Genomic DNA, 23,912 nt, shown 5'->3' on the forward strand with positions numbered 1-23,912 from the left:
TGGAAGGTGTAACATTACTTAGGAGTGGATCACCGCTGGCCAGAAACAGTAATTCTCACACAAAGGTATCAAACTTAAATTCAGGTAATCACTTATGTACCCAAATCTGGCTTTCTTCTCAATACTGAGTTCCTTTCTGATAGGGAGCTACTGCCTTAGTCTAAGGTTTCTTCTCAGTGTAACGTGGCAATGTAGGCACTTAGCTTTAGGATTCTATGGAAATCTTGTCACCTGTAAAAAATTATTTCCGTGTATCATCTTGATGTTCCTGTCAAAAATGACAGTATTCTCTGTTATTGGACTTGTTTTCTGTTCTGTAAGTTTTTATCATCCATTGTTTTGTGGGTTTTAATTAATTTTTATAAAATATTTTCACTTAAGAAAAAAACCCAGCCTCTACAAAAATGTTATAGTAATTGAATAAAGGAGGATGTAAGCGTTTCCTCAGGTATATCCCTCTTTATAAACCCCTAGAGAAAACTACTGCAACACTGTTGTGCTTCCTGACTTTACAGATACAAATCTAGAACTGCAGACAAGCACTTTCTAAATTTAACTCCCAAGGGTTAGTCAGGTCAGTCAGTTTTTGGCAAGATATCAAAGTAACTTGATGGAGTAAAGGAAAAATCTTTTCATCAAATGGTTATGGAACAGTAGATGGCCATAAAAACCTTTTTATCCTTATCTCAGCCAGGTATAGAAAATTAATTTAAGATAAGTTACAGGCCTAAATTTAGAAGCTAAAACTCTAAAACTCCTAGGAAACAAACACGTGAAAATTTTTGTGACACTGAGTTTGAAATATGCTTCTTCAATATGACTTTAAAAGGTTTACCCTTCTTTATAGCACAGAAGTATTCCACTGTATATAAATACCACATTTTCTTCATCCACTCATCTGTTAATGGGCATCTAGGCCATTTCTAAGATTTAGCTATAGTGTATGTGCTCCTATAAACACGGATATGCATGTATCACTGTCATATTATGACTTTAACACTTTTGCAAAAATACCTAGAAGGAGAATAGCTGAGTTGAATGGAATATCTATTTTCAGTTTTTTGAAGAATCTCTAGACTGATTTCCATAGTGGTTATACTAGTTTACATTATCACCAACAATGCAGAAAGGCTCTTTTATTCCCCTAAGACTTGCCAGTATTTGTTATTACTTAATTTCTTGATGATAATCATTTTTTCTTGAGTAAGATGGAATCTGGGTTGTGTTAATTTACATTTCTCCAATGTCCAGTGATGAACTTTTTTTTCCAAGTATTTATTGGTCATTTGCATTTCTGAGAAGTGTCAATTCATTTTGGGTGCACATTTTGGACGGGTCTTTTATTTTGAGGAGTCCAATTTTTTTGAGTTCTCAGTATATGCTAGATGTTGATGTTAGTCCTCTGTCTGAGGAATAGATGGCAGAAATTTCTTCCTGTTCCATAGGCAGTCTCTTCACTCCACTGGCTTTTGTTGATTCTTGGTATTATTTCTTGTGCCACTGGAGATTTGCTCAAAAAGTGCTTGCCTACACCTACATCTTTAAAAATTTCACCTACTTAATCTTCCAAAAGATTAAATGTTTTTCTTTTAACATTTAGATCTTTGATCTATTTTGATTTTAGTTTAATACATGGTGAGATAAGACCACAGTATTAAGTGAACTCAATCTGACACACGTTTAAATATCACATAGTTTCTCTTGTATGAGAAACCCAAAATATAAATAAAGAGCAAAATAAAAGATAACAGGAAGAAGGGAAATCTTTTTCAAATGGGAAGAGGGTAAGAGGTGGAGGGAAGGAAGGGGAGGGAAAGGGGACAGCAAAATAAAAAGAAATGAAAGAAAAAGAAAAGGTAACAGCTTATGCAAAGGATCAGGGGACCAAGAGTTGAAGGGGTAAGGAGGGTGGGAGGGATAGGGGACAAAAAAGAATTAAGGTGTGTTATATACAAGTACCACATCCCTACAGTGAGTGTAATCATTATGTGCTGCAAACATGTACCAATAAAAATTTTACAAAAATTGTATAAATTGATTTAATCAAAATCAAAGCTTTAAGCTTTGATATTGTTAAAAACTGAGTAAGTGAAGTTACAGATGTGGAATATTTGCAAAGCACATAGCTGAAAAAGAACTTGTATCCTGAATACATAAAATTCTTATACTTAATAAGACCATACCGATAAGTGAAATAAACCAGACGCACATGTGCAAACATTGTACTGTCTCCCTACTGCGAGAAGCTAAAAGAGTAAAGAAGATCCAAAATGTACAACGGATTGTGAAATGGGAAGAAAATATTCAAAAGGAAAGGGAAACTGGGATGGGGGAAAGAAGAAAAGAAGGGAAAAGCAAAAAACAAATCATAAAACAAGATAGTTAAGATAGTTATTCTAATTTCTCTTAGTTCATTGGAAAGAAAGGCTTGTGCTAATATTGTTTGGACAATTAAATGCCAACATCTTGTACTGACTAATTTAAAGATAACAATACTCAACGTATTAATCGTTGTTATCCTCCTATTACCTTGTTTTGAAATTTTGTTTTATTTTTTCTCTTTAAAATAAAAAAATAAATTTAAAAGGGCAAATTTAGAAAGAGGTAAGGGCTACAGGTGTAGCTCAGTGGTACAGCACTTGTCTAGCATGTTTAAGTTCCTGAGTTCAATTCTCAGCATGGAAAACATAAAACAAAATGAAACAGAAAATGGAAAAGATATGAACACATACTTAACCAAGTAAAAGGATGGAAAATAAGCACACTAAAAAAAAAAAGAAGAAGAAAGAAAATAAGCACACTAAAAGATGTTCAACATCATTTCTCATTAGGGACATGCAAATTAATATAACAATGAGATACCACTACCTACCCACTAGAATGGCTAAAGTGAAAAAAAAAATTAATTAGATACAGTGTGGTAAGAACTTGGAGCAATTAAAACTTTCAAACAATACTGATGAAAATATAAACTACTACTACTTTGGAAAACAGTTGTACACTAGCCATTTCACTTTGCGACAGTTAAACTGGACTGTCAATTTGACTGGCTTGAAACTTGCCTAGGGGATTAGTAAATAAACTCCTGGGTGGATCACGGAGGCAGGACCTTGGGTACTTTACCTCGTCCTTGGCCCCTCTCTCTCAGGTACTGTTCCTCCTGCTCTGCTTTCTGGCTGCTATCAACTAAGCAGCTCTGCTCTACTCTACCACCATACTATTTCTGCGAGTTGACTGTGGAGGGAATGCTCAGAAACCATGAGCCAATAAAACCTTTCCTTAAACCAGGTATGGTGGCACACACCTGTTATCCCAGCGCTCAGGAGGCTGAGGTAGGAGGATCGTTGCAAGTCTGAGACTAGCCTGGGCTACAAAGTGAGCTCAAGGCCAGCCTGAACTGCATAGTGAGACCCTGAATCAAAAAGACCAAAAAAAAAAACCAAAAAAAAAAAAACCAAAAAAAACCAAACCAAAACACTTCCCATAAAGTCAGCGTTGAACCTAACCACTGCATTTGATTCAGTTCTTGTCCAACTTCATTTGTGACTAGAATTGTACAAAGAATAAAGTTCATGAACCGAGGCACCACTCTATGCATTTTATATGCTGATTATATCCTGATAAAGCTGTGAAAAACAAAAATAAAACTTACAGAAAAAAGTCCTCTTCTTCATCTGAATCATCTTCCAAAAGATTTCTCTGTCAAAAAAAAAAAAAAAATTGCATTTTCAGATGCAGAAGTCTTACGAAAATATCAAAGAGGAGTAATGAAACACGTTTTCTATACGAGTGAAATCTAACTGCAAGCTTCCAGGCAGAGAGAAGAATAATTATACACACTTCACTGGAAACTAAAAGGCATGGAACAGACTTGCCTACCCACGGAAGAAATGTGTGTAATTCCAGAATTCTACAGCTGACACTGCAGGTAGTCAGGAAGGTGCAATCCCTTCTTTTCCTGCCTTCCAGTCTCTCTCTCTCTACTAGCAGAATTTAATAGGGAGCCAAGTGAAAGAAAAAAACACAGTTTCTGGAGTTCAAACAAAGCAGAATAGAGGAGTAAACCTTACAGCTGAGAGAGGAAGGCTTAATAACTGATGCAGTTCACCTACTCAGTCTATAAACAGCCCTCTACACAAATGTGAACTTCAAAAAAAGGCAACTTTGTATTTTTACCTTCTAAAATAGAACAATCTTCCTTAAAATGAAGCTGGCCTTACTATGCACCCAGGAGAGGAAGACAAGAATTTCAAAGGACATGGAAGAACTTAAGCAGTTTGCACTTGCAGACTGAAGAATGGCTCTCCATGTCCTAATCACCAAAATCTGTGACTGAGTTAACTTGCATGTTTGTAATAGGAAGATCATCATGGATTACTCACGTGGGCCCAAGCTAACAGAGGGGAAGTAGGGAGACGTAAAGAAGGGGTAAGGAAAGGGGAAGAGGGGGAGAGAGACACAGGAAGGGCAGGAGCCAGCAAAGGCAGGAGGCGGACCTGCTAGAAGGGAAACACTCCTGGCACCCTGACTTTAGCTCCGTAAGTCCCATTCTAGACTTCCGATCACCAGAAGTGCAAGATAATAACTGTGGTGTTTTAAATTTCTGGAAATTTTTTTATAGAATACAAAATGAATAATTCGCCCATGTACCTTTTTGAGGAAATTACTGAAGGAATGACACCAGCCAAAATAAAATAAAAATCTAAAACCAAACAATACAAAAAAAAATAAATAAATAAAAATCTTTAGAGATGAATACAATCAAAGAATCTAATAAAATGGGTGGTCAAATTTAAGTGGTTGATAATAAGATTGTACTATATGTACAATAAAGCTACTGAAAAAGATCAGGGATAAATAAAGTGAAGTTTTAAAAAGCCAAAAATCTTTCCTAACAAAGCTCTGAAGCCGGGAGTGGCGGTGCGAAGTGAGGAGGCAAAAGAACACTCATATGTTCATTTTGGCGAGAACTGGAAGGAAGGAAGGAAGGAAGGAAAGGAGGGGAGGGCAGGAGGGAGAGAGGGAGGCAGTGATGGAAGGCGGGAGGGGATAGGGCTAGAAGCGGTAAAGCAATGGAAAGTGCACAGCTTTTGGTGTGGTGACAGAAAACAAAGTTTAAACATTAAAGTTTAAACATTACTGCTAAAATATAAAGTTAGTAATGAGGAGATAAAGAGAGGAATAGAGAAAGCAAGTAAAATTGCTAAACTACCTGGTGGCTCTAGAGACAAGGGAGAAATGACGAAGAATAACCCAGCAAAGGGCATAAAAACGGAAAAATATAAGAATATAAAGAATATCATTATATCCATGTAAAACAGTATCATAAGGAGTAATAAATGAAAGAAGCATGTATCAATACGCACTTAAGTATTTTTGAGCATTTTCTATGTGCTAGGCACTGTTCTAAGTAGTAAGTACCAGCTTTAAATAAGACAGGTCTTAACCTTCACAGAAAAAAACGAGACAGTGTTAAATGTTACGCAGAGAATTAAAGCAGTGATGGGGCACAAAGTTACAGGGGGATGGCGGGAGATTAGGCTATCATGGAAAACCATTCTGAAAAGGTGAAATTTAAGCTCAGATCCAAAGGATAACAAAGAGCCAGCTACAGATTGGGGTGGAGAACATTCACTGCTGGCAGAGGGGCCAACTGGCACGGAACAAATCCAAATATTATTAGTTCTCACCACAAATGGGAATGGTTTGAGTGTGTCTCTTTCAAAACAAAGACCACATGTAACTGGAATTAAAAAAAAAAAAAAATCACACTAGTATCTGTTTACAAAAAATTCACCTAAAACAAATGTCAAATAATGAAGAGAGAGGTAGAAAAAGGAATGGAAAAGACACATCAACAAATTCTAACCAAAAGAATGTTAAAAGTTAGTAATCTAAAAAGAAATTTTAAGATAGACTGTTAAACAATCAAATAAGACTTTATAGTGGCAAATGTGTGCAAAATCCACCAAATGGATTTAACGGCAATGAAAGTTTATATACCTTAACAATGTAGCTTCAAAATATGTGAAACAAAAGCTGCTCAAATTACAAGAACAAAATGGACTATGATCCAATTTGTTTTTTAGATGATAATATAAAGTGTGTTTATTATAGTTGTACACTGAGAAATACACATGAAAATCTGTACCTTCCTCACATTCACTGAACAAACATGAGTGTTAAGGACACAATGTCAGTAAAGTACAATGGGATACAGTGAGACCCTCTTCATGCTCTAGACAGACAGTAATAGTAAGTGTTGATATGGATGTGGAGAAGCTGGAACCCTCACGCACTGCTGATGGGAATGTAAAAACTGCAACCACTTTGAAAACTGTTCAGCAGTTCCTTAAAGGGTTGCGTACAGGGTTGCTAAGATACCCAGTCATGCCACTCACCTAAGAGAAAGGAAAACATATGTTCACACAAATATGTGTATGCTGATATTCATAGCAGCAGTATTTATAATAACCAAAACACAAATGCCCATCAACTACTACATCACTAAATGTAGTACATCTGTACAATGAAATTTTATTCAGCAATAAAAAGGAATAAAATATTGATCCTTACAACACCGACAACATTAAGCTAATGAAGCTGATCACAAAAAGCTACAAATTATATGACTTTGTCTATAGGAAATGTCCAGAATAAGTATATCTATAGGTTTTTGGCTGTCTAGGGCTGAGGGGATGTAGAGGATGAGAGTGACTGATGACTGCTAAAGGGTACTGAGTTTCTTTTAGGAATGCTGAGAATGCTTTAAGATTGACTATGGTGGTGTTGGTACAACACTGTGAGTACACTGAAACCCAATTTTTGTATACTTTAAATAGGTAAAGTGTAAGTTATATGAATTTTTAATCAATCAGCTTTTAAAAATTGCAGTAAGAAAGAACGAAAGTTTAAAAAGTAATTACAGATAATTATACCAGTTATCAAACCTTACAATCTGGCAAGTATCCAATAAGAAGCTTCTATTTACATTGTCAATTTTATCAGGTTCTGACAGCATCTAACATCCTAGTTATACAACATATTGTGGCAGCAATCAAACCACAATGTAAACAGTCTCAGTAGGAGAACTGATTGAGACTGTGTTTTTATTATTTTGAGACACAATCTCACCTAAGTCACTAAGTTACCCAGTCTGAGTTCAAATTTGTGATCCTGCTGGCTCAGACTTGAAGACTGCTTAGACTATAGGTGTGTGCTACTATATATGGCACCATACATACATACATATATATATATACACACACACATATACACACACACACATATTTTGGTACTGGGAATCAAACTCATAACCTTGCAATTGCCAAGGAGGTGCTGTACCACTGAGCTATACCCCCAGCCCCATATTTTTAAATATATACATAAAGCTTATTTTAAAATGCCTAGGTTCCATCCACGGTACCAGGAAAAAAAAACCCCGGTGTTGGACATAGAGGGCCATACCTGTAATTCCAGCTATGCGGGAGGCTATGGCAGGTGTTCAAGATCAGCCAGCCTAGATTACTTAAAACTTAACAAGACCTTCTCAGAAAAAAAAAAGGTGAAGGATGAAGCTTAGTATCAAAAAAAAAAAAAAAAAAACCACAAAAAAATAGCAGTTAGTCTTTTTGTGGGTTCTACTCCCCATCAAATTAGAAAAAAAAATATGTAGGAAAAGTAAGAATAAGAGAAAGGCAAAATGTTTTTGGATTGCATTAAAAGATAATTCTAAGTCATAAAATGTTGACTGCTGGACAAAATGAGTAATATGAGCTTCTGAGGTTCCGAGATTATAAAAAAAGAGCATACAAAACAAGGTCAGGTGGACTAAAAGCTTTCTAAGGGCAGTGGCCATGCCCATGTCCTCCAGGTTGTAACACAACACCTAGCACATTGTAGGTGGTCCATAAATATTTATTCAATGAATCAATAAATGAAATAATCACAAGAAGGAAGGAAGTGAGGAGTTTCCTGCGTTTTTTCTCTTTCTCTCTCCCTTCCTCCCTCCCCTTTTTCTCTGATTCTTTTTCTTTAAGGTGCTAAGGAATGAACCAAGGCCCTGCTGCATGCTAGACAAGCGCTCTACCACTGACCTATAGGCAGCCCCTAATTTCTAGATTTATACATATTTATGTAGAGTATTTGGAATGAACTAGATTTGAAGTATTATATAGATATTCTTGACTATGAGACAATTACAGATCTAGAATTCATTATTTACAATTACAAAATCTAAAAACCTCTGTAAGCCATAGGTATTGCTAAATTTGGTGTCAAATCTCACTTGGAGGAAAACTTGACCTGCACTGATGTTAGCTAATTCATTTATATATTTAGTTAGATAATCATATATTTCACTGAGAAACAATACATTCGGAGGGGCTGGCCTAGGCTGTTATGTAACTTGCACTTAACCATCTTTCTTCAATCTGAAAAATTCTGAAAGCAAATAAATACATTTAAGATCAGAGTTCTATATAAGATTTCTATTTGTATAAAATTTTCCTTGAAAGATTTGAAAGAAACTGTGAACACAATGATTTGATCAATAATGGAAATAGAATTCATTTGAGCTGTAAATCTTTTTAGTATGTTTACTATGAATGAAACAATTAAGATTATAGTGTTATGCCTCAGAAAATGGTACCTCAAAGTGAAGGACTCAGAAGCTGCCTCAGTAGGAAAGTTTGTCTCTTATCTTTTCCTGTCTCTTACCCTCATTTTCCCCAAGGCAAGCCATAGAAACTCAAATTTCTCTTTCCCAAAGTATACTAGAAACCAGAAACCTTGTTCTTCAAAGCCAGTCATAAAACTCAAAAATATTACCCCAACCTTCTCCTACTTTTCTAACTAAAAAGTTAGATGGCTATAAAACCATCCTCTAACAGACCCTGTGTAATTGTAAGTCATAAGACCTCCATTCTAAAAAAGTCCTACGCAGCCCTCAGAAAGAAGAAGCGATATACAGAGAGGCCAAGAAGAATCTGAACAAACAGGCTGTCTGAGTTTCCCTCCCCACCCTAGGCTATCACTATTATATAACATTTCTTTTGTCCGATCGTATTTGTACATGGCTATCCAGGCTAAGCATAAAAATGTTCACTTTAGGTTTTGAGGTCTTCAATCAGAAGGCTCCAGTGTCATGTAAAATGATGATCAATTAAATCTGTCACACTTTTCTCTTGTTAACCTGTCTTCTGTCTTAGGGTATCAGCTATGATACCTATCTGCTTTAGACCAAGCAGGAAAAGGATCACTGCCTTTTCTGCCCCTGTATAGCCATAAACTGTAGATTTTATCATTTATAAAGGGAATGAAAACATATTTTGAATTTTTCTTTTTTCAAAGCTTAAGATTCTAAACTTGCTGGGCATGGTGGCACATGCCTGTAATCCCAATGCTTGGGAGGCTGAGGCAGGAGGCTTGCCTAGAGTTTGAGGCCAGCCTGGGCTACACAGTGCGAGTGTCTCAAAAAAAAAAAGATTCTGAACTTACCCTTTCACTTTTCACAGAACCAGTGACATCATCATCGTTTAGGTGGCGCTTAAACTTGGGAGGCATACTTTTTACTCCTGGAGTACTTTTTTATTTCCCAGTAGAGTATTCAGCACCTGAAGGATAAAATAAATTTCATTAGATTTGAGATTGTAGTGATAAGAGGAAGTAGTTAAAACAGTGTACAAGGCCCTGGATGGTGGGCTCTCCCTCACTTTTCTGACTACTCCACTCCAGCGACCCAGGTCTACTTATTAGGTTTAATGAATGCAACGTCCCTAAGAAAACACATGGAGGAAATGAGTAAATTAAGGATTTTATAAAATAAAAAAGTAGATTATATAAAAAGAGGGTACATTAGGAGATAGTTCTGTGTAAATGTGAAAATGTTTTATGATTTTATTGGAGCGGGAAGGTAGGAGTACACTTCTAGTTCTCTCACTTTCAGTTAGCTGGGTAAGCAACAACTGTTTCCTCATGTAGAACAGTGATTCCTACTGTAAGTTCTGCATGGAGTTGGGATAGTCATATCAAATAATACATGCAACGTCATCTGTAAACTATCATGAGACTATGTTTGGTAAGTACTGGTATGATACTGTGATGTATAATACAGTAATGTGTGTATATATGTAAGTACTTACTGTCTATCTATCTATCTTAGATCTTCCTCTTGTTTCTTCACATACAGTTTGTAAAATCCTCAGACTCTCCCCAGAGTGATGTGTGCTTTTTCTTTTTTGTTGTTTTATTTTTGCTAATGAGATGACTGGCGGCTGGCAGCCCCTAGGTAGCTTCACAATAGAGGCTAGTCACAGGAAATACCAAAACATGATTAAAAGGTTGGGATGTTCAGCCCCAGACAACCCCCAACCTCCAGGGAGGACACTGCTAATGACCAATGCTATAATCCATTATGGCTTACTAATGAAGCTTTCCTAAGAATCCAAAAGGTCAGGGTCCTAGACAGCTAGACACACAGAGGTTCTGGAGGGCCGCTTGCCTCACTGGGTCATGGAAGCTCTGAGCTCCTTCTCCCATACCTTGCCTTATGCATCTATTCCATCTATTTATCTGTATCATATGTAATATCCTTCATACTAAACCAGTAAACAGAAGTAGTGTTTCCTTTAGCTTTATGAGTTATTTCACCAAATTAATTGAATCCAAGAAAGGAATTGTGGGCACTCTAATTTATAGTTGGTTAATCAAAAGCACAGGTATAATAACCTGAGGTCTGTAACAAGAATTGGTAGTGGAGGCAGCCTTGTGGCACTGAGCCCTCAAAAAGTAGGATCTGATGCTATCTGCAGGTAGATAGCATCGGAAATGAATTAAATTAAAACATATTCAGCTGATATAATCTCGAGAATCTGCTGTAAAACTGCTTATTTTTGGATGGGGAAAAAATTCAAACACATTTTGGGGTCACAGAAGTGTTCTGCGTTGCAAGAGAGGAGAAACAATTTGTTTTTTGTATATTAAAACAACTAGGTCAAACGAAGCCTGCCTCACAGCCTTTTATATGCTAATATGTACTGTGATTTTTTTCCAGGAAAGTGCTCGAGTATGCAACATAATCAAAATTTTCTTGGAAAAAAGCTGTCCTATGCATATATGAATTTTCAGTATTTTGGACCAGATGATAACTAAGTATCCAGGAATACAGAATAGCTAAGATGTAGTGAATGTTTCCTATATGCTGGACACAAATATATGTGCATTTTCTCAGTAGTTCAGAAACATTTTGGTCTTCAGTGTTATACACACATTTTCTCTTTTATTACTTATGACACCCTGAAGTAAGCACAAGAGGAGAAAACTAAGACTTAGTAAAGATAAGTAATAGTGATAGTTCCTTCATTCATTGAAACAGCAGATATAATCCTTAAATCAATGGCTATGAATGATCAGTTTTAATATTTATTCAATTAGTTGCTATGGGTTATGCAACTCTGTTCTAGAAATACACAGTTCCTTGTCACAACCCAGTAGCCGTCTATTTTCTTCCACAAGAAATGAACCAGGTATAGTTAGACATTATATGTCTCATAAAGGTATTATATAAATGCTTTTAATGATGTCTGAATCAGGTATAAACATTAGTTTGTTGGTTAATATTATACATTAAAAAAACAACAAATAAGATCAGGTTATAGTTCTATAAACCAAATCAAAGCAGTATTTTAATTCAGTTTCCTGTCAAAACAAGCGCAAATACTTTCCTTGATTAAAAAAAAAAAAAAGCTTTCAAGCCAGAAAGGGAACCACTTGAAACATAAACCAAATTCTTGCTACCTAAGAGCTCTAGAGTTCTTCATTCCCCAATATTCGTCACGTACGTCTGGCCTACTTTACTTCTCATGCTTTGATTTCAGATTAATTCATTCATGCAGAATGTTACAGAATGCACGGAAAAACAGATGACAAAGCAAATAATTGAAGAACTTGAGCTCTTTCTTTCATTATATGTGTTTATTTTTTAAATCCTACAAAGGGGCAGCCTCAACTAGCACACAACAGACAGATTTATATAATGCCTTTACGTAAAGTAAAAAGCTAAAACTTTCATGTAGAGTAAATCTTATATTGAGGGTCCACAGGATCAACCTCCAAAGTGCAAGAAACTCAGGTCTGACAAATACAAAAACAATCAGCAAACCAGCAGGCAAATTAACTAGCTACACTTGATGGGCCACTGGGCAACAGACGATATTTGTACCAAACAACTAGTAGAAATAAACTGTGTCCAGAAATTAGAATTATACGTATTCTGCCTTGCATTTCACCTACACAAAATTCTTGTCAGTTCAGGTAAATAGGTATGTAATTGAGAGAGCTATCGTGATCTACTTGCACCCTGAAGGTAAACACGACCACATAATTTACTTAAGCCTAATGCCCTGTGCCTCTCAAACCAACATCATAAACGTAAAATTTCACACATGCATTTTCTGAAACAGCACCTTCTCTATGCAATAGCACGTTCTATCCAATTACACGTTTAAACTTGTAACCTGTTCTTTGATAAATGCTGGCTTATTTTTTGGTTTATAAAACAACAACCCCCTCTGTATTACATTTCACAAAAATCTTGCATCTGGGCACAGACTTTCCTTTTCTCAGCCACCATTCCCCTCACTACTCCTTTTCTTCACTTCTCATCAGCCGTCTCGGCTGGGGGCAGTTTCACAAATAAAGTGAGTCGGAGGGACACAGACTGGAGATGACACTCGCAGAACCTGTCAAGTGCAGTGATTCACCCCCGCCTTCCGGGCACCAGGAACACAGCAGGGTTGGCGCTCTTTCTCCATAGCCCTTGAATCAAGAATCAATTCCGTCTACTCCAGCTGGCGGCTCTGTTTACACACCGCCTCCTCCCGCCGCCCCCCCGCGTCCAATCTATCGCACCAGGCCACGCACCCCAACATCTGCTCCTGACTCCGGCACTTCCGATCCCGAGACACCCATCCCGTGCCAGGCTGCCTCTCCACCCCGGGCACTCTTCCCTTCCCACCTCCCCAGGGCGCCCCTCAATTCCAATCCTTAGTCCTCTCCGCCGCCCCCACCCGCACCCCAGCGCTCGTCCTTCTTCCTCCCGGCGCCCCAGCCCCCGCCTTCCCACCCCGGGCTCCCTTCCCGGACCCCGAGGCCAGCGCCAGCCCGACCGGACGTTGGGGGGCGGCGGGCAGGGGCGTCGTCCGTCTCCTTCCTCCTCACACCTGCCCCTCCCGCGGGGACAGGCCGGCGCCATACCTGCGGCTCCGGGGAGCTCCCACAGCGCTCTCGGGCAGCCTGGGGCGGGTGGGCGGCCGGGGAAGGCGCCGGGAGCCGCAGAGGACGGAGGGGAGGGGGACACAGCGGGCGCGCACCCGGCGACGGCCGCTGCGCCGGCGCTGCGCCCCCGCTCATCGAGGCGATCGGTGCTCCGCGGCCTGGTGCCAGGCGAGGGGGCGGGGCCGGGCCGCGGAGATGGTCGAAGGAGTCGATCTGCCCTCCTTTCTTTACCTGGAAGAGAAGCCGGTCGGCGAGATATGGCTCCTCGGAGTTGTACCGTTGAAGGGAAGAACACCCGGTTCTCGGGGGCCCGACCCTGGTCGGATCGCGCTCCGGGGTGGTGGAGGGAGCTCCGAGAAGCTACTCAGTGATGGGTTTTGTCCGTGTAAAATTCTGCCAGGGCCATCATGGCGGCGATCCAACATGGCGTTGGATTGCAAAAATCGACAATGTGTCCTTTCAAGCCTGACTTCTGTGTTCTTCCCTCAGTCCCAGAGTAAGCTCCCTGCTTCCTTTTCGCGCGAGCGCGAGCCACTCTCAAATCCTGAGATATGACGCATCACCTGCCCTTACTCCACCCCTAGTCTAACCTAATAAAAATCCGTTCCCTAGCTCCCTCCTTCGAGGGTCCCTGCAGTCTCCTGCAACCCGCCCGCGCCGACAGTAAAGGCTTGCCTTTTGTCTGCATCAGTGCCTCCCACTACCGCCAAAACCTAACACTCACGGGCCGGGCACCGAGGTTGGAGACGGACTGACAGGCCGTGAAAAGGTGGTGCTTTGGGTCAGAACTGTCCCCGGGCTGAGCTAGAGTGGAGGGGCGGGAAGATCTGCTTCGGATCATTGTTTGCAGAGTCAGTTAGACTGGAAGAGACCTGTTAAGGGTTGCTAGTCCAGTCTGCTCATTTAGGCAGCAGTAATCTCTGACCCAGGGAGGACATCTACTTCAGCTTACATCGCTAGTTTGGACAAACTTGGGACCAGGGCTCAGTGTTCTTTCCCCCATTATCTCTTTTTTTTTGGCGGGGGGCGGGGCGGTTCTGGTACCGGGAACTGAACTCACAACCTTGCGCTTGCCAGGCAGGCGTTGTGCCGCTGAGCTAAATCCCCAGCTCCGCTCCCGCCCCCCATTATCTCTTGATTGTGGCGGAACCAGATCCAGACACCGGAGCCTTCAGGTTTCAGGTGGGAAATAATTCTTGTGCAACCATTCCGCTGTTTTTCACCCTACCCCCCGCCCCAACAGACACCCTGTCGATTTTGGTAGAGTACTTATTTAAACCTCCAAGCCTGAAGTAGCCGGGCATAGAAATCCAAAGAATTCCTTCTTTTTTTTTTAAACCTTTCCCCCGCAGTCTGGTTGGATTATTTAGTGCATTAAAAATAATTTATTTACTATATGTGTTTTTAACTTAATATTTATGAGTCCTTTGCTCATAAGGTGTTTTTTAACTGTCTGAAATACTGTACCACTTACTTTATAAAGGTATAGAAATAAGAAGCAGTGTTTAAGAATAAGACAAGAGAACAGGAGGAGAGAAGCCTTGGGAGACTGGAAAGGGAGAGAACAGGCCTGTCCATCGTCTCCCATTCCTTCTTGGTTGATGGAGGTTGTGACCTGAAAATGTGGTAATTGAAAGATGCCTTGGCTAAGGCAGTGTTTCTCAACTCTAGGTGAATCACCTGGGGTTGTATTACTTGGAAAGCTTTTACTGCCCAAGCACTACTCAAAATCTGACTTAATTGGTCTGGTTTGTTCAGAAACAGTAAGTCATGGGGTTATAAACTGAAGCTTCTGAAAATCTAGTGTTAGACTTGCTCAGTAGCTGTGAATGTATTACTGTGGAGCCTGACTTGGACTGACTTGGTCCACCTAGAAGAGAAGCTTCTTAGTTTGTATGTCTGTCTGGGCACTATCATGATACTTTCCCTGACTGCAAAGATGACCCAGAAGTTACTGTTTTTCTCCTACAGTTGATCTTATATCTGTGTTTTTGGTTATTATGAGAGGTTTCCCTGCTTTGTTGCCTTAACCAATTACAGCCTCAACTCTATGCTGACAACTTAAGACAATGTGATTACAATGTGAGCTATACAGGCATTGTCATTGTACAGCTTTTATTAATATCCTGTCTTTAATTTTAACCATAATTCTTTAGTACTACCAATTGTTTTTGTATGATTGCTTAGGGCAAGGATATGGAAGCCCTACCTTTTAATCACCTAAACAAAGTCCCCTCAACTATTCCCCAAATTTGTGAAAATTTAGAAAATGTCATTTTACAGTTAACATGAATCACATATACTAGTAAGCCTGGAAGACTATAAATAGCACTGAGCTAAGAGTCAAAACCCCATCCAACTTTTTTACTTCCTTATTTTTCATGAAATCCAGTTATTCCAGTGTCCTTATATTTTCTCTTTTATCTTTTCAACACAAGATCTTCATTCACCCTCCACTGAGGGTGAATGGTGTTCTAACTAAAGAACGTAAGTTTTGCCCTTCTGCAAGACTAGACCTCTGAGCTTCTGCTGGTTTGGGGAATGGAATCTGAGCATCTGATTCTTAAGCAGACTTTATCATTTCTCCTATGTTTAACCCATACTTTGCTTTCTTCTAAAATTACCTGGTGCTTCCCACTCCTGAGCCTTGTTCAGGCTGTAGTTGTGTATCAGGTTGCTTCATGACCTGCTTAGGGTTGCTGTTTCTCAAGCCTACTGGGTAGTTGCCATTTGGGGTAATTTACTTTCTAGATTTTAATATTTTGTTGCTATTGCCTCCTATGAAGCAGAAATAGTATAAATCAGCTGTAAGCTTTTGCTTACTGGTATTGGGATTATTAGAAATGCTTGGTGCCACACCCAGTGCAGCTCTCGAAATTCTCAGGGTGAAGGATGGTGGAGGATGAAGAAATAAAGACAAAAATCAGAAAACAAAGCTGAGGTCAGGTGGAGCCCTCTCTCTGGATGGGAGAAAAGCAACTGCTCAGAGACTGCACCACTTGGCAGGTTGGTGTCACATGACATCCCTCTGCCTGGAAACCTTGGTTGCACCTGGTGCTCTTTGGGCTGGAGAAGCTTGTTCACATGGCTTGCCTCCAATGCTGTTTGTTCTCTGGCTGATTGATCTCCAGCTTCAGCCACTTCCCACAGCTTGATACTGAAAAAGATATCTGATTTGGATAGTTTGATCCTTTGTTTTAGTTAAATGGCAAGGGTCAAAAGTCTGATAAGTGTTAGATGTGTGTGGCAGGGACTGTGGGAATAAGATAGGAGGAACAAAATTCTTACATACTTTGTCACTAGGAATGTAAATTGATGCAAAAGTTTTAAAATTTAGGGTAACAAAATATTCCCAAATTTTATATGAAGTTTATTTGACCTAACAATTCTGCTTATAAAATTTGTCCCATAGATATACATGTTGCATAAAAGTGTTTTATAAAAATATTTTTGCAAGATATTTTTAATGACAAGACTAAAAAAAAAGACAACTGTCAAGGAATAGGAAATTGCTGAAATAAGTTATGGCATGTCCATTCAATGGAAAAGTACACAGTCATTAAAATGAACTAGATAGATGGACATATGCCAACATGCCATATCTCTGTGATATGTTGCTGTAAGGTGAGAAAAAAACAAGGTACAAAATAGTATGGAGATTCTATTTCTTTTGAGTATCACATTCTTATGCACACCACCAGGACTGAAAATCTAGCATGGAAAGAGTTATGAACTAAATTATATGCCTTCAAAGTTCATACAATGAAGTCCTAACCCACACTGTGACTGTATTTGGAGAAAGAGCCTTTATGGTGGTAACTCAGCTTAAATTAGGCTATAAATACAAAGCCCTTATTTACTAGGGTTGGTTTCACATTCATTGGCCTAGAGAAGAGGTCATGTGAGGACACAGTGAAAAAGCAGCCATTTACCATCCAGGAAACCAACACTGCTGAAACCTTGGTCTTGGACTCTGAGCCCCTATAATAATGAAAATATAAATGTTTGTGTTTAAGCAACCCACTCTATGGTATTTTGTTATGTTAACAGTATACTAATACAGAAGGGAAATCTTTTCTTGATGTGTGGTATTTTGTACCATTTGAAGATTTGTATGGTGACTATAGCTTTTATAACCAAAATAAAATTATCATAGAGGCTTTTTCTTCCACTAAAATTTGGCCCAGTTGCTCAGTTAATTTAAAAAGTCAGCTAACTGGCACATATTTTAAAATTGGAAACATATACTTTACTCTTTTTATGACTCAAATGTATAATTGTATGTTTATTGACTGATCCTTAAAGTAGAACAAAGACCTTTCATCTGAGCATAAATTTGGAGAGTAGAGTGCCCACTTGCCTTTATTATAGATTGCTTTGCTTATGATTTCCAGTTTCATTTTTCAAAATAGAGGAAGAACTTAAACATATTTCAAGCAGTTTGAGTGTCAAAGTCAGTCTATACAATTTTTCTCAAAGTTTTATTGATTTACCTGACCCATGTTGTTCTGCCGTAATTTTTGTTTCTTGTTCACTTTTATCAACTTAGTTTCCAAAGCAATAAGGATTTTATATTTGAATTTCATAAGTATAAATATTTAGTACTGTAATAGGCAATAAATAACTTTAGCGTGCAAATATAAACTGAATCTTAAAAACATATAGCTCAGCTGGTTTGGAGAGAAACTGCATGAGGGTCATAGGCCTCTTGTGCTCAGAGAACTATGGTATTATGTAAATACAGTGTTAATTTCAGTTTGAGTTTGAAATAATCTCAGACTTATCAAAGAAGTACAAAGAACTGTTGTAAACTTTTTATCCAAATTCACTTACTATTAACACTTTTTTTTATAAGCCCCAACTCATAAATGGATTTCATGACTCACCATGTAAATAAAATAACATTCTTTTTTCTCCAAACATGAAGAAATAGGGGGTCAGGGAGTTCATGTGACTGTGTAACATTTCATTTTGTTTGTTCTCTATTCTTCTTCTAAATATGTACATCTTCCTCAGTTATTTGAGAGCTAATTATAGACATCATGCCTCTTTATTCCTAAATACTTCAGTGAGTATTTCATAAGAAGAAGATCATTTTCTTTATAACTACAATTCAGTTGTCAAATTCAGAGAATTTAACATTGATACTAGTAACGTTTTCTAATAAAGTATCCGTACTCAAAGTTGGCCAGTAGTCTCAGTTATAACCTCTGTGGTATCACTGAATGAGTTTACAGAGAATAGAGAATAATGAATAACAGGGCAAATGGGTTAAGTGGAATGTGATTTTTAAGACAGATTTGACTTGTTTATTTTTTCTTAAAAATATGTATAATGAAGTGGGAATACCCAGACACCTTCCTCATGAAACTTTAGGTGTAACATTGTAAGACAGACTTATAGAAGTGCTTTGTTTTTCTCCAAACTGTTGTTTATTGATATAAAACATTGCAAGAGAAGTTATCTTGGAAAAATTGCCTCCCACAAAGATGGCAACAGCAGAGGAGCCTGTGTAAAACAGTAAAATCCTCTAATTGTGTTTAACTGTCCTTTACTACTTCTCTAAAAGTTAAAAATGGCCATCATTTAGCAAATGCCTGTTTTTAAGCACTATTTTAGTGATCAACATGTTATTTCTGCATAACAATGTGTTGGCATTATGTATCATTTCGTTTGTTTTATTGATCAGAAAACCAAGGTTCTGAGGTGACATTATGTATTTTGTCCAAGGTTAGAAAATGGACACATCAGTAAATATTGAAAAAGCTATAAACTTAAGGAAAAATAAATTTTTATCTAAATGGGCCATGTGCTTTGCCCTACAGTAGAAATTAGGCAGTTTATTTCTAAAACATCTTATAAGTAGAATCTATCAAGCTTAGTGTCTTGTGATGATCTTACTTGATTTAGGAGGCTTCAGTCTGCTGAAGGTCAAATACAATGCTAATTTCTTCCTGAAGGTGATAATATTAATCTTGGGTGTTATATCAAAGTGAAACAACTCATCCATCAGACATGTGTAATGGGTATTCTACTAAATTCTAGAGACACAAAAATGACAAATGATATTTACTGTTGTTTAAGAACTCATAATCTTACACAGAAACTGAAGTCTAAGTGTGTTGGTTAGGTTTCTGTTACTCTAGTAAAATGCCTGAGATAATCTTAAGAAGGGTTTACTTTGGCTTATGGTTTCAAAGGTTTCAGTCAGTGGTTGCTTGGTACCATTGCTTTTAGGCCTGTTTCAAGGCAGCACATCACAGCAGGGAGCATGTAATGGAGCAAGCTCCTTACCTACAATGGCCAGGAAGCAAGGAAAGTAGAACAGTATGATGTCTCAAAATCTCTTCTGAGGGCAATACCTCCAACACATGGATGGGCCTTGGGAAGGGCATTTAAGATCCAACCTATAGCACTAAGCAATTATTGAATTGGAATGAAATCAGTTTTAACAATGGAATGTTATACAATTTTAACAATGGAATGAATGTGAACAATGGAATGCATATACTAGTGAGAGTTTAACAGTAAATTAAGACTACACATAGAATCCAATAGGAATGCTTCTATATCTTAGGAATAGCAATAGGAGGAAGCCATTACTATTCCTAGCATAGCCCTATTTTTGCAAGTTATATTTTCTAGTGAGGAGAAGAGGGCCAATTTGAGAGTGAGATTGAAAATGCAAATCAAAAAGAAACAATGGCAGGGTAATGTCTGCAAAGTTGGGAGGATGACAGTTGGAGAATGCAGGATAGGAGTTCTGGGCAAGACGGAGAGATGATCCATTCTTGGAGACAAAAAGGAAGGAAGCTGCTGATGATAAAGAGATTTTGAAATGGAAAAGAGAAAATAAATTCATAAGATGGCCTCAAACAATGTCTTTTGCCAAGTGTCAAGGAAGCAGTGATGGAGTTGAGAGCTTTAAGCAAGTTTGAAACAGTTGCCTTAGCAAATATGCTTAGCAGTCTGGTGAACAAAAGAATGGTGCAGCAAGCTGCAAGGATCTGAGATAGTTAGGACTGTGATATTTAACTGTTCCTTTAAATCTAGGACTCAGACTGCTTTTATCCTCCGTGGTACCTTTGAGAAATCAAGCACTCGATACATACTTTTTGAATTCCTTCTAGATATATGAAGTTTACTTTTGAGTGGAAAAGACAAGAGAAATAACCTAAGGAATGAAAGCAAAAAAGATATTTTAGCATTCCCAGGACTTAGGAAGGCTAAGCATTTTGCTTGCTTAATGACCTTTACAAAGTCACTTTTTCACTAGTGATTTCATTTCCCAGGCAGCAAAAGGAGGAAAACAATTTCTGCCTCTTTATTGTCTTTTAAGAATATCACACACTCTTACGTAGACAATATAAAGTTTCTCCGTTTTTGTAGATTTACTTCTCTGCAGTATCTTATTATTTTATACGTTGGTTAGCAAGAGTTTGGCCTGTTGGCACTGATTCTCTTTTAGCATTTCAAGACATAAGAAAACAGGAATATGAGCAAAAACTTGTACCTTACAAAAATAAAGCATTAAAAGAGAACAGAAGTAGTTTGATTATTTTAAAGTTCAGACATTAATTTCATAATCTATTTCCTAGAGGTACTTTGTCCTTACGTTTTACTCATAAAGTATACATAGGCAAAAAAAAATTTTTTTAAAGAGTGTTAAATTGAAAACAAGTTTCTAAAATGTCAGGATAGTAAATTTTGTTTTAGTTATTTTTTTTGGTACCAGGAATCAGACTCAGGACCTTGCAGTTGCCAGGTAGGCACTGTGCCACTGAGCCATATCCTTGGCCAGGATAGTATATTTTAAAATTTACCTTGCTTTGAATTATTCTGAGGAACTTTCTTTTTTCTTTGAGACAGGGTCTCACTGTGTAGTTCAGACTGGCCTTCAACTCACTGGGTTATAGGCATGTGCTACTTCGCCTGGTTATTTTAAAGAATTATTTTTTATAGAGAACTTATATTTATATTTTGGTACCTGTTTACTGTAATATAATATTAACAGTATATTCTTGAAGATATTCAACTCTACATTTTATTGTTTTATAAAACAGAAAACTGTGTTTAAAGCAAAGGTACATGTAAACATTTCAGATCATCATACAATGTTATAATAAAAAGTTCCAAAAGTAAAATGAAACGTTATAACTTTTCATCTCTGAAGCATATTGAATGTATTATTTATTCTAGCATCTCTACTTTAGAGTGAAAAGGGCTGTATAGATCAATGGATGTGATATAAAAACTTGGATTATGTCTTACTTACTTTTCTCATTGCTAAGACAAAATACTCAACACACACAAGTTAAAAGAGGAAAGGTTTATTTTGGCTCAGTTTATAGCAGCCCATATTTGGCTGGCTCCAAGGCAGGGTGGCAAGGTATAGAGGCATCGCAAAAGAGAAACAGTCCATGGCATGTTGGGCAGCAAGCAGCCCCCTTCCCTTTTATCCTGTTTGGTCTGCAAGCCTTTTGGGTGTTATCACCCACACCCAGGGTGGGCCTTCCTATCATCCACACCCTGTGCTGAATCAATTAGTACTGTACACCCTTCATCCCAGGATCACATACCCTAGATTCACCCAGCTCCAAAAAACCCTACCTATTAGCGCATGAGGCTTTTAGGGAGTAACATCTAGATACAAGCCGTAACAGAGTATAAATAGCATTCACTTTACTTTTAACTAAGAAATTTTAATTAATTTCAGGAGAATTAAATGAAGATGATTTTAAAAACAACATTGTGTTAATGTAAAACAGCAAAACTTTCAAACTAACATTCATTGTTTTGATAAGTAAATCACTGATTTCACGAAATGCAAGTTGTTAACATCTGGTACTATGCAAGAGTCAAGCTGGTCAAGAAAGAACTCTACCAAAGCATAATTCATATATGTGCTTTACTTTAAATCAGAGTATTACAGTGTATTATGTAAATGATAAATGAGGGACCAAGTGATTTTTTATGATGTCAGAAATCAAAAGGTCTAGACTTTATTTTCATTCAAAGGCACTATCTGGAGAGTAACAAGCTGCATCACGTTCAGAGCTGAGGAAAAGTTTTCTTCTTGCAGAATAACAGGCCAGTTGGTTGGAACCTGACATCTTAGTCATCAGAAACTGAGTAGCTACTACGCAAAAAAAAGGTAGAAATTGTGTAGTTTTAACACCTTTTCCAAGGAAAAAAAGGCTTACTATTAGTTTTTTTTAAAAAAGTCTCTTGAAAGGTTTTTTCTTGAACTTAAAGCCACCTGTTTCATTATTATAATACAATTCCCACTTTATTCGGATTGCTGGTGGCCTCTGCTCTCAGCCTATCAACTTAGGGTGACAATGACACCAGGAAGATAACTAGCCCAAGCCAATAAGGTTTTCCATTACGTGTCATTTCATTCACTTCCCCCCACTGAGTATTTTTTAATGCTAAATGTTTAAGTAAATGACATTTAAATGCAACAGAAATAGTAAAGATTAGGTAAACTTTCAAAAGAACAAAATCCAATGCCCCAAAAGTTTTGAACTATAGGTATACTTACATTAATTGGAATGAAGGGGAGTCAAATGAAGGCATACTATCCTATTGGGTTCTTTATTTCTAAAGTATCTTCTAAGGAAAGATCTAAAACTCCTCCAATGCATACTTAAAATAATTTTGTTTTGAAATGGGATCTTATGTTGTCCACTCTGGTCTTGAATATCTGAACTCAAGTGACCTTCGTGCCTCAATTTTCCAAGTTGCTGGAAAAAAGGCATGTGCCACTCTGCCTGGCTTAAATCAAAGACCTTGAATGAGAGGCGTTTTCATCGTCCAAATATCAAGAATATCAACAAATTGTGTTGCCATGGTTCCTTTAATACTTAAATCCTAACCAGAAAAAGTACTTAGGTAATTCTCTAGGGATATCTTTAAAAATTTAGAATTCAAATGTGATTCTAGAAATGTTTTTAAAATTAAATTAACATTTACTTAATGAAGCACATCTTGCGTATCAATGATGCATGTTTTAAAGAACAATGCTAGGGTTTGATTCTGGAATTCGTTCCTTTCTTCTCCAAATGTACAGACATCCTTCCAAGATTTTCCACAGAATTAAACACTTTATCATATGAAATAGCTGGGCTGAGGATGCAGGTCAAGGGTTCCTGATTTGGAACTTCTACTTTATTTCTCATTTCCACAAGGTGTGAGAAGCCTGAGGGTATCATGAAGTTCTGAGCAAAGAAATTTTGCATCTGTAGGTTCCAGGCATGAAAGATCCTACTTGTTGGCCACGTTGCACTTCCTACTTGAACACATTCTGCTACTAGTATGCACACAGCTGTGTTGCCTAGTGCCCTTGCACCATTATTGGGAATCCTGAGGCTGGACTGACATTTCAAAGTCATCTGATACAACAAAAATATCTTGTCATTGGGCTAGGGATGTAGCTTAGTGGTAGAGTACATGCTTTGCATGGGCAAAGCCCTGGATTTGATCTCCAGAACCATAAAAAATAATTCTGTCTTAAGAAGAATAGTTAAGTTCTTACTGTGTGTCAGGGCCTGTGCCATACATGTTTATATAATTACAAACTGTAATAAATATTTCAAGAAGATCTAACAAGTGACTGAGACTGACTCGAAGAGGAC

The 23,912-nt window shown here is 37.9% G+C and overlaps 1 protein-coding gene across 7 annotated transcripts in view; it reads right to left on the reverse strand.

Moving 5' to 3' along the window:
• Vamp4 (vesicle-associated membrane protein 4) overlaps nucleotides 1–14,264 on the reverse strand; it is a 36,771-nt gene extending 22,507 nt beyond the window's left edge. For 2 of the 7 annotated variants that reach the window (XR_001236375.1, XM_005374848.2), the window contains exons 1-4: nucleotides 14,000–14,077; nucleotides 13,255–13,506; nucleotides 9,499–9,614; nucleotides 3,653–3,699 (exon numbers count right to left, since the gene is read on the reverse strand). Coding sequence is in view for 6 of the 7 variants with exons in the window: in XM_005374848.2 (XP_005374905.1) it covers nucleotides 3,653–3,699; nucleotides 9,499–9,564 (113 nt within the window). In the remaining variant the exon portion in view is untranslated. Of the gene's footprint in view, nucleotides 1–3,652; nucleotides 3,700–9,498; nucleotides 9,615–10,142; nucleotides 10,307–12,740; nucleotides 12,817–12,921; nucleotides 13,065–13,254 lie in introns of those variants that run through there. The other 5 variants (XM_013520655.1, XM_013520658.1, XM_013520653.1 and 2 more) reach the window with 5 other exon arrangements.
• Nucleotides 14,265–23,912: the final 9,648 nt, after the last annotated feature.

This window comes from Chinchilla lanigera, unplaced genomic scaffold (genome assembly GCF_000276665.1).
Source record: "Chinchilla lanigera isolate Chin_1 unplaced genomic scaffold, ChiLan1.0 scaffold00005, whole genome shotgun sequence".
NCBI classification, from domain to species: domain Eukaryota; kingdom Metazoa; phylum Chordata; class Mammalia; order Rodentia; family Chinchillidae; genus Chinchilla; species Chinchilla lanigera.